We start from the raw sequence: 17,065 nt of genomic DNA, 5'->3' as shown, positions 1-17,065 counted from the left end.
GAAAATAATCACAGACAATCCTATCACCCACTCTGAACCCCATGGAACATTGCTGGTTCCTTACTGAGATCATACTGTGAATGGGACATAAATGTGCCTTTTATTCACCATTCATCTAAAACATTTTCCTGGGTTTTTTTTTGTTTTTTGGTTTGTTTTGCTTGTTCTTTATAACATTTTTAATGGCATGCTATTATGCTGTATGGATGTACCATAGTTAATACAATAGTTTCCTGTTTTTATTTTTCACTCTGTAAGTTATAGTGCATTTTGGCCTGCATCACATTCATTCATCAACCAATATTTATTGGGCACTGTCAATGTCCCAGGCAGAGCTGTAGACGCTGAGGATGCAGTTATGAGTAAGACAAAGCCCCCTCTCTTGGAAGGGCTTACATTCTGGTAGGCAGGAAGTAGGTCTATTGAAGAAAAATAGGAAAGGAAACGAATAGACAAAGGTTCTGGGAAACCCTCTCCCAAGAGGTGATCAGAGCAAAGCAGGTCATTTTGATTTTCTGAGGAAAAAAAAAATGTTCCTAGAATCTTTTTTTTTTTAATTTTATTTTTTTATACAGCAGGTTCTTATTAGTTATCCATTTTTCCTAGATTCTTGATTCCTAGAAGTGAAATTATCGAGTCAGAGATGTTTGAAAAATGTAGGGCATTTGAGGCATTTCGCCAGCTGCTTTCCAGAGCTTCAGCCGTGCTTAATTCACTGCATCTTCTCCAGAGTGACATATTATACTTGAATTTTTATTTATTTTTTGCTGATCTGATAGTTCAAAGTTATCTCACTGTTTTGGTTTGCATATCTCGGGTCGCAGATGAGGCTGAACGCCTATTCTGTAATAAGTATTTTAGCCACTTGTACTTCCTTTCCTGTGAATTGTTCGTTCCAGTCCTTTGGGCCGCATTGTCTGGTGTGTCAGGACAAGGACTGTGAGTAGTGGACGTCCCGGCTTGTCGGGGGCCAGGCTTCCTCTCCATGGAACTGAGAAAGGCTTTGTTGAGAAAATGGGTTATGAGGAAGTCTCTATCAAAGGCTGGGAAGAATGTAGTTCTGACAAAGGGTCGTTAATCCAGGCAGCATGGCATAGTAATCATTGCTACTATTTACCGGGCACTTTCTAGGCATCACTATTAATCTCATAACCCTGCAAAGCATGAAGAATTGTCCCCATTTTATAGATGGCTCAGAGGCATAAAGGGACTTGCCTAAACACACACCCACTGAGAAGTGGCTCCTGTGGGATTTGAACCAGATGTAATGTGTCATGCTTCTCATAGAAGACCCAGTAGCAGGTAAAGCAGGTAGAATGTGTATCAGTGTATACATAGACATTAAGTCCACTGGATGAGGTTTGGCGCAGATCTGCAGTTGAACTTGTCCCTTAATGAGCAGCAGGTGGGGAGCCCATAAGAGTGTTGTGAGGACTTGGTGGTACCACAAGTTGATGAAGATGAATGGGTTCGTGTTCCCTTTCAGACTAAGGGAGAGTCAAGACAGAGGCCAAGACAGACGTTAGAGCAATCAAAGGAAGATCAACTGATGTATATAGATGTGTGGCTTTGGAAAACTTGGAAACAGCGGTTTGACTTAGTGACAGCCTGGGTGAGCGATTGAGGGAGGCCTACAGAGGTGTGAAATATGGTGCTTAAGGGTCCATACTTAGAAGGTATAAGGACGAAATCCCTTAACTCCCCCAAATCGTTGCAACCACTGGCCCTTCTTGTCACAGAAACTGAGTGTGCCTCCTTTCAGTGGCTACTTCTGTAAGCTGTTTTCCCATCCACAGACCATGGCTCCTTGGCCTGAGTTGGAAAATGCCCAGCCTAACTCGGATAAGTACATCGAAGGGGTCGCCGGTCAGCAGTCCACCACACCCGCAAAAGGCAAGGAGACCGGCAAAAGTACGTGCCATCCCTCCAGCCCTGGGCTGGCCCCCTGGGAGGACACCAGGAGACCCAGGCTTGGTGTCTCATTCCTCATCGTCTTCCCTGCTTGTTTGGGCAGATGACACCGACACCCCTGTCACCAAGATTGAACTTCTGCCCTCTTATTCTACCATGGCACTGATAGAGGAGCCCACAGTGGTGGAAGACCCCTGGAACCTGCCCGAGCTTCAGGACACGGGGATCAAGTGGTCAGGTAAACGAGGCCAGCCGGGGCAGGCGGGAAGGGACTGCCCGTCGGCAAGGGATTGAGGTTACCAGCTTCACAGCGTCCCCTCCTTCGTGTCGGCCTCTCCCTTCCATTGTTTGAGCAAAAGTCCTGGCTAGGGGATGCCACCCAGCTTAAGAGTCAAGCATCCTGTGATGCCCGGGGGATGTTTTTGTTCTTTCATTCGTTCATTCAACAAATGTGGGCCGGCACCAGGGTTATAACCAGGCCAGACCCTGCGCTGATCTTTATAATCTATTTTGTGCTGAACCAGGTCCCAGGTACTGTTCAGTGCTGCAGATGCAGCAGTAACTAGATGAGGCCCTGCCTCTGAGAGCCCCGGGGGTTGGGGGAGAGGAGTCCCCTCACCTAAATGTGGGCATCAGGGAAGGCTTGCAGAAGACAGACTCTACAGACAGAACAGCTGGGGTGCAGGCAAATGCTGTACTTCTTTTCCAGGCAGGGTGTGAGGTCTGTGCGGATCAGACAGCTGGGAGGGTAAAGGAGCTGGGAGGAAGTGAGAACCACTTGAACAGTGAGCGTCGAAAACAGCCACCAAGGAGGTAGCCTCCCGGGATGTATGAGGGCCCAAGCCGTCCCAGATGGAGTCTGCGATGGCTGCCTTGCGGCCACTTTGTAGAAAGTATTCTGTGCAGTTCTGAAGGTGCTTAGGACAGCCATCATCTCTGACCCCACGCTTAGCAAGGGGCAAGTGCTCTTAACGGCTCAGCAGTGACCCGGGTTCAGCCCAGCACAAGCCTGTGCGGGGCTTGGCCTGTGTGTGCCCCAGGGCCCACGGGCCCCTCCTCCCAGAGCCAAATGCTTTAGAGACATTTCACCACAGGTTTCAATTAAATGGAGTACGGTGGTAATTGCTTTGAAAACTGCAGCCGTGGACACATCCCATCTCTAGGTCTTGTGATCCATAAGATGACAGCTGCCTGGCTGGGAGGGGAGGTGGGGGAGTTCCGAGCTCATTGTCAAACTTCTCAGTGTTTTCGGACACTAAAAGCCTCCATGCCTTTTCCCCTCCCCCAGAGAGAGACACCAAAGGGAAGATTCTCTGTGTCTTCCAAGGGATTGGGAAATTTATTTTACTTCTGGCATTTCTCTACTTCTTCGTGTGCTCCTTGGATGTCCTCAGCAGTGCCTTCCAGCTGGTTGGAGGTATGGATGGAAGAGGTCAAAGGTCTGGGTTGGGGGTGGTGTTCTCATTGAATTTGGTTTGGAAAGTCACAGCTCAGCAGGCCCCCTCCAGCTGCAGCCTCCTGGAGTATTTTAGGACTGGAAGCCACCTCAGATCATCTAGTGAAGTCATGCCCCCATTTTACAGAAAGGAAAACTGAGGCCCATGAAAGAGCTATGACTGGCTGGCTGAAGTGGCTTAGGCCAGAGCCAGGGCTAGAGCCAAGGCCAAGCGATCAGCTCCATGTGTTTGTCTATGAACACTGGACAGGAAGCTGTTTGACCTAAAGGTTTATCTGAGGGATCCCTGCTGTCTTTGGGCTTCCCCACCTGAGGGGATTATTGAATAAGAGTGTTCTTAGGCTAAAGCCACTGCTAAAAATCAAAGCTGGCCCTTTGCTGGAGAAGGATAGGGGTCCTGTGCTAGGGGATCTGCATTCAGAGCAGTTGCCTAAACACCTCCCACCACTGAGTGTGGCTGTGGAGGGTGAGGGGACCTGGAAGTGTAATCACCATACGCTTGGTCACCTGTGCATCCCTGATGGGTGACAACAGTAAGAGCCAACACTTTGAATGCCTACTGAGGTAGGCACTTGCAGGGGCATTGTCTTAAACATTCCATCCCAAAAGTCCTTCCCACTTACAGAGGAATAGGCCAAGGCTCAAGAAGGTCACCGCCCCGCACTGAGTTTCACAGCCATAATTGGCATAGTGGGATTTAAACTCAGATCTGGTGACATGGAAGACCATAGGTTTCTGCATCCCTTGGTGCCTTTCTTGAGAACTCATCTTTGTGACCTGGGAGAACTGGGAAAGTGTGAGGAGCAGACCGACTTGCTGGATGCCACTCTGGTCCCCCTGGTCCAAGGCAGCATCAGTAAGGGGCCTTGCACTCTATCTCAGACAAGTCATTCCACTCTCCATTCTCTGGGCCTCAGTCTTTTTTAACCAATGTATTGGAGGGTGGATTGATGGTCTCAGAGGCACATTCTCAAAAATGACACTCCCAGAATTCAATTATGGGCTAGGGCTAGGGGCTGGGGTCTAAGGGGGTAGATAGAAAAGAATGAGAAGATCCACTTGGGTAAATCTTCTGAATTGGGAATATATCCCAGAGACAAGAATGAGGGCATCAGGAGATGCACTGGCACTCATCGGGCCAAGTACAGAGTTGAGGCCATGTTCATGAAAAGAGAAGACTAGAAGGGGACTTGCTGATGAAAGTGGTTGAAGGATGGGAGGGTGTAGGGTTGAAGGAACAAGAGGAACAGGGGTGGATGGGGAACTAGGTCACAGAGGCAGAGTCAGGGCAGCAGAGAAGCCCGAGGAAGCAAGATGCCCAAGATAAAAGTCTGGAGGCTGGTACCTATGGCCAGCTGGTCTTGACTGGAGACGTCTGTTACTCAGCACCCACCTAACCCCCATCACGTGGCCATGGGTTTGTTTTTCAGGGAAGGTGGCCGGGCAGTTCTTCAGCAACAACTCCATCATGTCCAACCCTGTGGCGGGGCTGGTGATCGGGGTGCTAGTGACTGTCCTGGTGCAGAGTTCCAGTACCTCCTCGTCCATTGTCGTCAGCATGGTGGCCTCCTCATGTGAGTCCAAGAACCCATGAGCCCAGATAACATTTCAGGCATTTCCCTGTTCAGCTGGGGAGGCTGGGATTTACTCTGAATGTATCCGGGCTTATCACCATTACCTTCTTATCTTGTCTAACTATGATGTGTTCGGCTTAGATCATAGGCAGTCTCCTGTTTCCCTTCCCATGGCTGAGTCTGAAAATTGGCCCCAAAGCTTGAAGACTCAAAATTCTGAATTCTCTAGAACTGTGTTATCCTGTCCAGCAGCCACTAGCTACATGTGGCTATTTCATTTCATTTATTTATTTATTTTTTGCGGTACGTGGGCCTCTCACTGTTGTGGCCTCTCCCGTTGTGGAGCACAGGCTCCAGACACGCAGGCTCAGCGGCCATGGCTCACGGGCCTAGCCGCTCTGCGGCATGTGGGATCCTCCCGGACCGGGGCACGAACCCGCGTCCCCTGCATCGGCAGGCGGACTCTCAACCACTGCGCCACCAGGGAAGCCCCCTATTTAATTTTATTTAACCTTAAATTCAGCTGCTCAGCTGCAAGAGCTATATTTGAAGGGATCGGTAGTCATATGTGGCTAGCGGCTGCCATATTGGACCACATAGATTTAGAACATTTCCATCACCGCTGTCAGGGCTAAGAATAAAACCATGTAATCACATCACACACTGGCTTTGGGGCAACTGAGCTTGGGGAGCTGACGTTCCAAACTTGATCCTGTTCAACATTTGCCCTCGCTAAGTTGAGACAGACCCTCTGGGGTGGACAGTTTGAACGGGTTAATTTTCAGCCCAAACCAGCATTTTAGCTAAAATTAACTAGAACTTTTGGAGGCCAAATTAGAAAAAGTTATTCATTACTTCTTCAAAATTCTTTCATATGTTAGAACATGTGGCAATATATTAATTTTGTTAGAAAAAGAAATTATACTGCCATAAATTTGCCATAATAAATACACAAGTCCTTACACATTGTTTGTTGGTCTCTTTTAAGCTACCCTTGCATCTGTAATAGGGAGGACAGAGGAATTTAGAAAGAAACTTTTAAACTGGGGTCCACAAAAGGGCTTTATGGAGACTGTGAATTCCCTGTAATTAAGTGCTGAAATTTTTTTTATTTCACACTGTTTGATTTTATTTTTAATCCATAGGAATTAGAAATTGAAACTGAACAATATTTTACAGAAAGTAAAATTTTTTACTAATTTTTTTATTTTTTATTTTTTGGTACATGTGCATTTTTCTATAGTGAGCTGTCCAAGCTTTTGTCAGATTCACAGCGAGGTACAGACCCTAAAGAGGTTAAGAACTGATTTTTTAGGGGATTGCCAGCCTGAATGTGATCCGGCTTGCCTGGGGCCACACCAGGAACATGGCCAAGCTGCCTTCCTCAACTTACTAACTTGATAACTTACTCTTTTCCACCCTCCAGTGCTGAACGTGCAGGCTGCCATCCCCATTATCATGGGGGCCAACATTGGGACCTCCATCACCAACACCATTGTGGCGCTCATGCAGGCAGGAGACCGGAGTGAGTTCAGAAGGTAGGAGGCTCAGCATCAGCCTTTGCCACCGCCCGTTGGGGTTGACCAGGTTGTCCTAACTACCGTTAACATTAGAGCATGTTTCTTATCCCTAGACCTCTTTAGAAATGGACACAGTGGAGTATGGCTGGGGTTGGGATCCCATACTTATCAGTTGATTAAACTCAGCTCCCTGATATGCAGGGCTGGGATAATAGTATCTATCACTGCCATGTTGTCTAAAGGAGTTAACACAGTCATACAGATAAATGCTTATCAAGGTGCCTGGCACACAGTCAGGGCTGCCTGAATACAAGTCCTCCTAGAAGCTTGACCTGTGGTGTAAAACAAGGCCAGTTAGAATAGGATTTACTATCTCACTTAGAAATAATTATTACCTCCTAAAGCTTCCATTTTTGGCCAGCTCAACCCATGCCACTTTTTCTTCTTCACTCACATGCCAATAAAAGGCAACATAGAGCCTTTGTGAATGTGTAAGATCTAAAAATGGGGTAGGATAAATACAGGCAAAGGAAACCCTTTTCTTCCAAAAGTTTCATGTGAAAATTAAGCACATTTCCCAGCCTCTCTTCTAACTGGTGATGGGCTTTTTCCACAGCTTGTTAAAATAGAGAAGCAATCCCCATCCAAAAAAACCAGACACTCTAAATTGAAAAAAATATGTGCCCCAAATGGTCATATCATCATTATTTACCAAGATATGGAAGCAACCTAAGTGTCCATCAAGACATGAGTGGAAGAGTGATGTGCACACGCACACTCACACACACACACAATGGAATACTACTCAGCCACAAAAAAAGAAAGAGATTTTGTCATTTGCAGCAACATGGATGGACTTGGAGGGCATTTTGCTAAGTGAAATAAGTCAGACAGAGAAAGACAAATACTGTGTGACATCACTTATATGTGGAATCTAAAAAATACAACAAACCAGTGAATATAACAAAAAAGAAGCAGATTCACAGATATGAGAACAAACTAGTGGTTACCAGTGGGGAAAGGGAAGGGAGAGGGGCAAGATAGGAGTAGGGGAGTAAGAGGCACAAACTATTAGATATAAAAGAACCTGGAAGGACGTATTGTGGGGAATATAGCCAATATTTTATAAGAGCTATAAATGGAGTATAACCTTTAAATATTGTGAATCACTGTATTGAACACCTGTAGCTAATATAATATTGTACACCAACTATACTTCAACTGTGGCATCAGACATCTGTGGCATCAGACAAATGACTGGTTGGCTGGGGGTCAGCTAACACCATCCCTCATCCATGGGTGGCAGTGGATGTCCTCAAAGACATTCATTTTCCCTCAACCATGGCTAAAGTCTGGACCCTGAAGAAATGTTCTGAGGTCTAAATAATAATACACATTACCCAGGGTGTTTGCTAATTTGATCTTCTCAAGGAGCTAAGCAGACTTTTCTCTGCCCCATTTTATTAATATAGGAACACAAAGAGGTTAAGTAACTTCACTGAGGGGCATAGCTGGGACTCGATCCAGGTTTTCTTATTGGAAATTTTGGGTTCTTTTCACTGTTACGCTAATTTTTACCTCTGGATGTATAAATATACGATCTATGGAAGTGCCTGCGCATAGGAATATAATTGGCTTAGCTCACCCCCTGTTTGGGATATTTAAATAGATTGCTTTCAGTAACATCTTTGGAAATGTGTATTATTCTTTTCTGGTAATTTTTTCCTGGATAGATTACTGTATCACACACACCTATAAGGCTCTTTAAACATTTCGCCAAACTACAAAGAAATATTTGTATCACTTTGCATCAGCAGTGTATGAAAATGTCTTAAATCACCCTCTCCAGGAAGAATAAGTTAACTTTGTAAAATATTGTAAAATATTAGTTAAAATGGTATGTGAAAATTTGTACGTGCAAATAAATAAATTGCAAATTTCTTTTATTACTGGTGAAGTTAAGCATTTCCCCCTACATGTTTAATAGCTTCTGTCCCTTCATGTCCCATCTTCTATTTGTTTTGGGTATTTCTTGACATGCAGAGTTTTTTTAAAGGAACATTTTTTCATTGAGGGGAAAAAAAACTATAGAGTTTTTTTTTAATCTGGAGATAGGTAAGATGGAATTCAGAGGGAATCAGTGAACCTTCTCCGGTAGATGCAAATTGTAGTATATATTAGCTTTGTTTTCTGTAGAGACTGTTCAAATATTTGATCAAAGTCTCAAGATCTTACAGTTAAGAATTCAGTTGTGTAGAAGGCTCTGATAACCTTCATACTGGCCCCCGCCTTTCCAAAATGAAGGTCGTCTTCCATATGCATGATTTGAAACTGGTCTTGATGAAGTTTTCTCAAACAGTGCTCCATGAACTAATAATTGCAGCCAAAACACATCTAGTTCCCTTTTCCCCAAGCAGAGCAAACTGTGTACTGTCTGATCTGGTGGGAAAGGTTCTGCCGGACAGTGGGAGACAAGGGTCCTGGACCCAGTGCTTCTGCAGTGGTCTTCAATTCCTGCGTGCTCGCTGGCCTTCAGTTTCCTCATCTGTTGAATGGGGATCTTCATACCACTCACTTTGGGGATTGCTGTGAGAACAAAAGTGAGACTGTACACCTCTATGCACTCAGATAGGTGGCACCTGGCCGGCGATACAAGTGATGACCTGCCTAGATGGTGCCCAGTCGCTTGTTGACTAATCTGGCTCGGGATGGGGTTCGCCTCCTGCAGGGCCTTTGCAGGGGCCACCGTCCATGACTTCTTCAACTGGCTCTCTGTGTTGGTGCTTCTGCCTCTGGAGGCTGCCACCCATTACCTGGAGCGCCTGACCAACCTGGTAGTGGAATCCTTCAACTTCAAGAATGGAGAGGATGCCCCGGAGCTTCTGAAAGTTATCACAGATCCCTTCACGAAGCTCATTATCCAGGTAACTCGCCTTCCTGCAGAGAGGGAAAGGCCCCAACACCCTCCCCTGCTCCCCCCTCACCGGGCTGGGGTGGAAGAGATGGATGAGGGTCTGTAAAAACTGCCCTTTGGCTGCCTCTGAAAAAAGCCAAGGGAGGCAGAACTTCAGGGACACCCAATGAGATGGAGTCATTGGCCTTTATTATCTCCTTGATTTCAACAAGTGTATCATCTTTATTAGGATGGGGGCAGGTGGCGGGGGTGAGCGCTTCTCTAGACTCAAGGACTCTCTACTGGACACCTGGGTGCTTTGTTCCCACTACTGGCCTCAGCACCCGTGGGCTCACTGATTCAAGTAGCACCCTGCTCCCAGCCAAAGAGGAAGAGTTTACTGCCTTTCCTTCCATCTCACCCCTCTGCTCACTAGGGTCTGTCCATATTATTGAAATAAATGAAAGGAGGCTTTGTGGATGTTGCCTTGGGGAGAAGGAGCCAGTTTGGACCTTGCCCTCTCACTCTTACCTTCTGTTTTTCTTCTGTCATTCAGTCATCTGATGAATATCTACTGCATGCTTCTTAGATACGGGTTCATTGTTCATACAATCATTCATTTATTGAACACCCACTGACATCTGGGTGCTGTGCTCTGCCCTGAGAGTGCAGATAGAGTGAGTCCCAGCTCACGCCTTCAGTGCAGTTCACACCCTCACAGTCCGGTTCACATCCTCAGCCCCTTTTAACAGCTTAACATCTGTCCCACATCAGTTCTGAAGAACGTGCTGACTCTCTTCTGTCCATTGCTTTCCTCAGCTGGATAAAAAAGTTATCAACCAAATTGCAATGAATGATGAAACAGCCAAAAACAAGAGTATGATCAAGATTTGGTGTAAAACTTTTACCAGCATGGTAAGTTTCTGAGAATATTGCTGGGTGGGTGAACGCTTGCATCTGTACTTGATAAAGCAAGATCCTGCATTTAGATTGGGCATATAAAAGGTAAGGGGAAGAAAAATCGGGGTTCCTGAAAAATCAAAACTAGCCAGTGAGAATCCTTAAGTCCTTGAATGCTAGATGGGATGGACAGACATTATACAGTAGGACAGACAGAACCAGCCCACATCATGGACCCATTATTCCTGGCTTGTTATTCTCATGTCTCCTGGCTTACCTCTGGCTGCCTCCTTGCTTGCATTTATGGAGGGACCCATGGAAGCAATTCATCATACTTACGGTGCACGAATTGTTATGGGTCTCCCCTGACGCCTCGCATTTCCTGCCATTCCCCACCAGAAATGAGTGTTATGGACTATACATAGCATTTCTCATGTTTGCCACCCAGACTGAGAGGAATGTCACCGTCCCCTCGCCTGACAACTGCACCTCTCCTTCCCTCTGTTGGACGGATGGCTTGCACACCTGGACCATCAAGAACGTGACCCACCAGGAGAACATTGCCAAGTGTGAGTGAAACTCCCAGAGCGTCAGCTGCCAGGACAGGCTGTCTGGGGTGATGATAGGTGTTGCCTCTCTGTGCGGAGCCCCAGTAAGTGAAGGAAAGAAGGGCAGTGAGATTCATTGAACACCAGTCCTACACTGGCCAATGAGCTGTGAGCTTTCACAGCAGAGGAAACTAAGGCTTAGGGACAGGGGACAGGCCCAAGGTCCCCCCGTAAGGGGCAGAACTAGGACTTGGTATTCAGTTCCTCTGGCAGTTCCAGACGGATTCAGAACTCCTCAACAGATACCAGAGTGGTCCTTCTATGTGCTTCAGTATCCCTTTGGCAGTACCTCTAGGGAGATGACAGCCTGATTTGAAGGAGATGTGGGGCACACACAGAACACATTCACCCTCAAGTCATGAGTCCCTACGGTACAGCAGGCCCCATATAGCAGGGCTATAGCACTGAACAAAGCAGTGTGCTTGCATGATGCTCCAGTTCTTTAAGAAGCTATACTGTTGCCTCTGGACTCTTTTACGGCCCTGACATTAGTTCTTCTAATTATTTATTCCTTATATACCCATTTGCGTATCTCTGCTTCTCCTCCTCTCCGTGCACCCCACATTAATTCTGAGCCATATACCTTAATACTGCAGGTGTGCTTTACCTCACAGAATCAAGTGAACGTATCACCTCCCATGTTCTAGGTTCTATACATCCATTGATATAAGCATGTTTTTCTGGAATCATCATGGGGACACACAGGGATTTTTAAAAAACACACAGAGTTTGATAATTAACAATAGCTCCCACTCTGACTTGCCCATCCTACCCCACCTTGCTCCTCAAATACTTTGTGGTAGGCATCCTCATTATCATGAGTAAAACACAACATGGGATTTAGAGGCAGAAGAATGGGGCTGGAAACCTGGGTCTGCCCCTGGATTTCACTACATCTTCACCCTCATGAGATCCCATCGGCCAGAACATAGCCTCAGGGCTACACTTAGCTGCAAGGGAGGCTGGAAAGTGTGGTCTTTATTCTGGGCTGCCTTGCTGTGTGTCAAGCTGACAACCAGGATTCTGTTACTCTGAGACGGAAGGATGCTGGGGAATAAGTAGCAATCTGTGGCTGTCAAGGGTTCCATGCCCTCCTAACGAGGGCATTCTGTGGTCTCTCCAGGCCAGCACATCTTCGTGAATTTCAACCTCCCGGATGTTGTCGTGGGCACCATTCTGCTGGTAGTCTCCCTGCTGGTCCTCTGTAGCTGCCTGGTCCTAATTGTCAAGCTCTTGGGCTCTGTGCTCAGGGGGCAGGTAGCTGTTGTCATCAAGAAGACCATCAACACTGGTAAGCACACTGCCCCCCATTCTGGACCTTCTAGGGGATAGTGTGTCACTGTGGTCCCTCCAGGGGCGCTCCTTTTGATTCTCCTCTAGCAGTGGCCTCTGCATGGAGTTTCTCTCTGGGCTTTGATAAGTTGCGGAAGTTAAGATGCCACTCACCCTTGAATCTTCCTTAGTGTCTTGGGTGGAGCCTGGGAAGAAGGCACAAGCTTCCATCAGATGTTTGCAAGGTCCTGAGAGAGAGCCAGTTCATATCCAGAGAGCTGTGAGATAGGCCTTCCTTCCTGGCAGTTTCCCTGTTTGCCCAGGACTTTACTGGGTCTGTCAGGATACCTTAGGAAAAGGTTAACAGAAGTCCACTATGGTCCCTACTTCCCTTCAACTCTTGGGAAGAAAATGTGGTTCTGGATAAATACGTCAGCATTTTGAGGCAAGCAGTCAGACTCCATTGCTGAGAATGGCATCCTGGCCAATGAAAATATACCCTGTAAACTCTCCCTGTGAAATGGGGCCGAGGATATCTACTTCTCAGGGTTGTCATGAGGGTGAGCTGAGTACCCGTGCCCTGGATGCTTGCCGGCCTGCGGGGCCTGATCCTGTGCTGGTGGTGCCGAGGGTGGGGTCTATAGGGCTTCCAAGCTGCTTCATATCCTCACTGCTCTTTTAGGTGGAAACAAAGGTGGAGGGTATGCAGCCTTGGGAGACCAGGACAGGAGGAAAGATAGAGGTCTGAATGCTCCAAGTGCTTTGTCGTTATTCAGCTGCTGTAGCAAATTCTTGTAGGCTGGGTGGCTTAAACAACAGAAATTTAGTTTTTCACAGTCCTGGAGACTGGGAGGTCCATGGTCAGGGTGCCAACACAGTTGGGTTCTGGTGAGGACCCACTTCCTGGTTTACAGATGGCCACCTCCTCAGTGTGTCCTCACATGGAAGAGAGAGTGGAGAGGAAGCAAGCTCAGCCTTCTATAAGGGTGCTAATCCACTCATGAGGACTCCAACCTCATGACCTAATCACCTCCCAAAGACCTCACTTCCTAATACAATCACATTAGGGGGTCAGGGTTTCAACATATGAATTGCGGGAGGGGGGAACGACACAAACATTCTGTCCATAACAGATGGGTTCAGCATTTAGAACTCCAGTGAAATGTATTTTTGTCTTCATAACATGTACCCACATCCTTGGTTCTACCATCTGAATATGCAAGGTGAAAGGATGCTGAAAATCCAATCTGCAATTTCAGACTTGGTATGGGGTGGGGAGGATTTTACACAACTTGGTATGGGGTGGGGAGGATTTTACACAACCTCAACCTCTGGCCAAGCCGTGCCCCCTGGGTCCTGTGGAGATGCCAGCTGGGCCTCCAACCCATGCCTTCCCCAGAAGGATTGTGACGCATCTCTTATCCTCTGCATTCCAGATTTCCCTTTCCCCTTTGCCTGGGTGACTGGCTACCTGGCCATCCTTGTGGGGGCGGGAATGACCTTCATCGTTCAGAGCAGCTCTGTGTTCACGTCTGCTATGACCCCTCTGATCGGTGAGTTTCTCCCTGGGTCTCCATCTGGCCAACATTACCATCTTCTGTCATCCTCTGGGACTAATGCTGTGGGCTTTGTATTTTCACCCCCCCCCCGCCAGGTATCGGTGTGATATCCATTGAGAGGGCGTATCCACTCACGCTGGGCGCCAACATCGGTACCACCACCACCGCCATTTTGGCCGCCTTAGCTAGCCCAGGCAGTACTTTGAAGAGCTCGCTCCAGGTCAGGAAATGCTGCATGGGGCAGGGGCTCTGTGGGTGGGATCCAACCCTATCCATGGTCTTGTAAGCAGATGGTGTTTAACCAAGAAACCAAGCCAGGCTTTTCTCTGTTATGTCCAAAACTGTGATGTGGAGAAGCCGCGGAGAGACAGATTTGAGAACAAAGCCATCTACTCTTTAGAGTGGTAGTCAGACTCCCATCACCAGTGGTTGTTTAGACAAAGGTGGGGTGGCCATTTTACTAGAGGTGGAATGGGTATTCAGGAAGCATAGATACCACTTCCCGTCTCCTTGCCCTCCTCTTGGTGGACTCTGACTGGGCGCTGGGAGGTCACCTGTGTCTTGAGCCTGGCATTGAGAAGAATCAGGGGGACCTGCCTTGCCTGGATCAACTAGATGCCCTTGGGCAAGATGACCTTTGGTGTTTGAATCACTGTGCCACCATTTACACATGAAGTGCCCTTAGGTGACCTAACTTGAGCATCAATTCCCTCGTCTGAAAAACGGGAACCATAATCCCTAGCTCATTAGGATTATTATAAGGATCTGATGAGGCACTGTCTAAAGCCATGCTGTTGATAGAAATATAGAGTGAGTATAGAATATGTGAACCACCCACGGAATCTGAAATTTTTTAGTAGCCACAGTTTCGAAAGGTAAAAAAGGAACAGGGAGATTAATTTTAATAATGTGTTTGATTGAACCCATTATCATTTCAACATGTAATTGATCTAAAAATATGGTGATATTTTACATTCCTTTTTGGACGAAGTCTTTGAAATCCAGTGTGTATTTTATGCTTATGCCATGTCTCAATGGATCGTGGCTAATGTATCCTACAGGGCTGGTCCGAAGCCCTTAGCATCATGCTTGGTACCTGGTGGGCACACCTAGCAAAGTGCAAAGTGCATGGCCTCTGGAGACAGGCTACCTGGGTTTGAATCTCATCTCCCACCTGTGTGACTCTAGGAAAATAGCTTGACCTCTTGGCGCCTCAGTTTCCTCCTACATGAAATGGAGATAATGTTGCCAACTCAGGGTATTTTTTGAGGATTGAAGTAATCCATAAAAGTGCTTGGAATTGTCACCTCCCCCATAGTAAGTGCTCTATAAACATCAGCTGCTGCTGCTATTATCTTTATTAACTGTAGCCATCTTTCCTTGTCTCTCCCCTCCCTGAAATAGGGCCACTGAGCCAAGAAAGCCAGCTATCTTGCACACCTTTCCTTCTGCCCCACGAGCTCTTAACTGCTCAGCTGGAAGCAGCAGTGTCAAGGCACTGGGTGGCAGCGGGCACATTCATGAAGTTCATTGTTAGATTTGGCCTAAAGGACTTCAGGCCCTGAAAACTGAGCTGTGATTCAGCCTGTCACCTCCCTCGCCCTCCCTCCCTTACCCCCCCACCCCAGACACATATGGGTCTCAGGTAATATGGGTCCCACTCTGGGCTGAGCTATGAATACGAGGAAGACTCAGGCCTCCGCTGCTAGACGACGCCCTCTTCTCCCCGACCCCACTGTGCAGCAGACCCGTTCACCTGTCCAACCTCTTGCGTTTCAGATTGCCCTGTGCCACTTTTTCTTCAACATCTCAGGCATCTTGCTGTGGTACCCAATCCCGTTCACCCGCCTGCCCATCCGCCTGGCCAAGTGGCTGGGCAGCATCTCAGCTAAGTACCGCTGGTTTGCCGTCTTCTACCTGGTCACCTTCTTCTTCCTGATCCCTCTGGCAGTGTTTGGCCTCTCGCTGGTGGGCTGGCCAGTGCTGGTGGGTGTGGGAGCGCCCATCATCTTTGTGGTCTTTCTGGTGGTGGCAGTCGGGCTCCTGCAGTCCCGCTGCCCGCGCGTCCTGCCCCACAAGCTCCATAACTGGAACTTCCTGCCGCTGTGGATGCACTCGCTGAAGCCCTGGGACAAGCTCATCACCATGTTCACCGGCTCCTGCCAGAGCCTCTGCTGCCGTGTCTGCTGTCTGCTGTGTGGCTGCCCCAACTGCTGCCGCTGCAGCAAGTGCTGCCGCGACAGCACGTACTGCCGCGGCAGCAAGTACTGCTGCTGCAGGAAGTGCTGCCGCTGCAGCAAGTGCTGTGAAGACCTGCAGGAGGTGCAGGACGTCCCCATTAAGTCTCCCGAGGCTTTTGCTAACATGGCCATGGACAAAGAGGCCCAGGACAGGGTCCCCAAGTCCGAGGTGGATGCCTCGGGCACCAAAACCATTTCCAGCGTCACAGCCTTGTAGGTAGGAGCTGCCTGGAGGCCGGAGGAGGACCCCACCTCCACCTCTTCCTCCACCTCGGGAGGATTTGTTCCCCGTTGAGAAATGACATCCGTCCCGACTCTCATTCCCTGGCCCAGCGTATCAGCCCGCACAGTAGTTTCATCTCAGCCCCATGCTCCCTGGGTCTTCCAGGCCTGGAAAGGCGCAGAACAACACTGAAAGAGAATTAGATAGTGAAACCTGGCCAGAGAGGTGGTCACACCCGCTGCCACACACAGCTGGGTTGGTCAGTAGGACTTTTTTTCAGACCATCCCCTTGCAAAGGAAAAGCCCCAAGGGAGGAATTGATGGCAGCTTCTTTGTCAAAGGCGCATATACACGTACACTTTTCTTTGTTATAATCCAGCTCAGACTTCTCTGTTTTACCAAAGACCAGCTTCAACCAAGAGCAGTAGCCCCATGTGTCCCAGAGCAGCCCGATTCAGGGGAAATGGTGTAATTGTCGGGGACTTGGGTGAAGACCATAGATGTGGGCCTTTCCCCCTTCTCAGTGCTCCCCACGTCCCCTGTCAGGGTTTTCTCACCCGGGCAGGGAGGGTTAGTCCCAGTAGTTTACCTGCTGTGCCCTCAAGTTTCCAGGATGGGAGCCACATCTGAGCTACAGAGAGGGTCTCAGAGAGCTTTGGCTCACCCGGCGCTCCAGTCATAAGAAGAGAGTGGTCCTATCCCTGAGCTGGCAGATGGAGGATGAGAGCTGGGAAATGGGGAATGTTTGGGGGAGATGTTTCATCTGCCACAAAGGCCTCGGGTGCTTCTGAACCTGGCTAATTTAGAAACCAAATTGGCAGACTTTCTGGCTAAAGCTTAGTGCTGATAAAAATCATCCCTGCTGAGTCTTTCGGAATAAGATATGCAGGTTCTGAGTCCCCTCCACTG

General features: G+C 48.0%; 1 protein-coding gene across 1 annotated transcript; it reads left to right on the top strand.

Annotated features, from left to right (window-relative positions):
* Positions 1-1,799: 1,799 nt before the first annotated feature.
* SLC34A2 (solute carrier family 34 member 2) lies at positions 1,800-16,405 on the top strand. The gene is made up of 13 exons (XM_049708977.1): positions 1,800-1,911; positions 2,015-2,149; positions 3,200-3,328; positions 4,798-4,941; positions 6,368-6,479; positions 9,190-9,385; positions 10,174-10,269; positions 10,703-10,823; positions 11,986-12,153; positions 13,571-13,687; positions 13,789-13,913; positions 15,473-15,939; positions 15,991-16,405. Exons 1-13 carry the CDS (start codon positions 1,800-1,802, stop codon positions 16,148-16,150), a joined length of 2,082 nt encoding a protein of 693 aa, XP_049564934.1. The 3' UTR covers positions 16,151-16,405.
* Positions 16,406-17,065: the final 660 nt, after the last annotated feature.

This window comes from Orcinus orca, chromosome 4, assembly GCF_937001465.1.
Source record: "Orcinus orca chromosome 4, mOrcOrc1.1, whole genome shotgun sequence".
Classification (NCBI taxonomy): domain Eukaryota; kingdom Metazoa; phylum Chordata; class Mammalia; order Artiodactyla; family Delphinidae; genus Orcinus; species Orcinus orca.
This window is presented reverse-complemented; position numbering and strand designations above follow the sequence as displayed.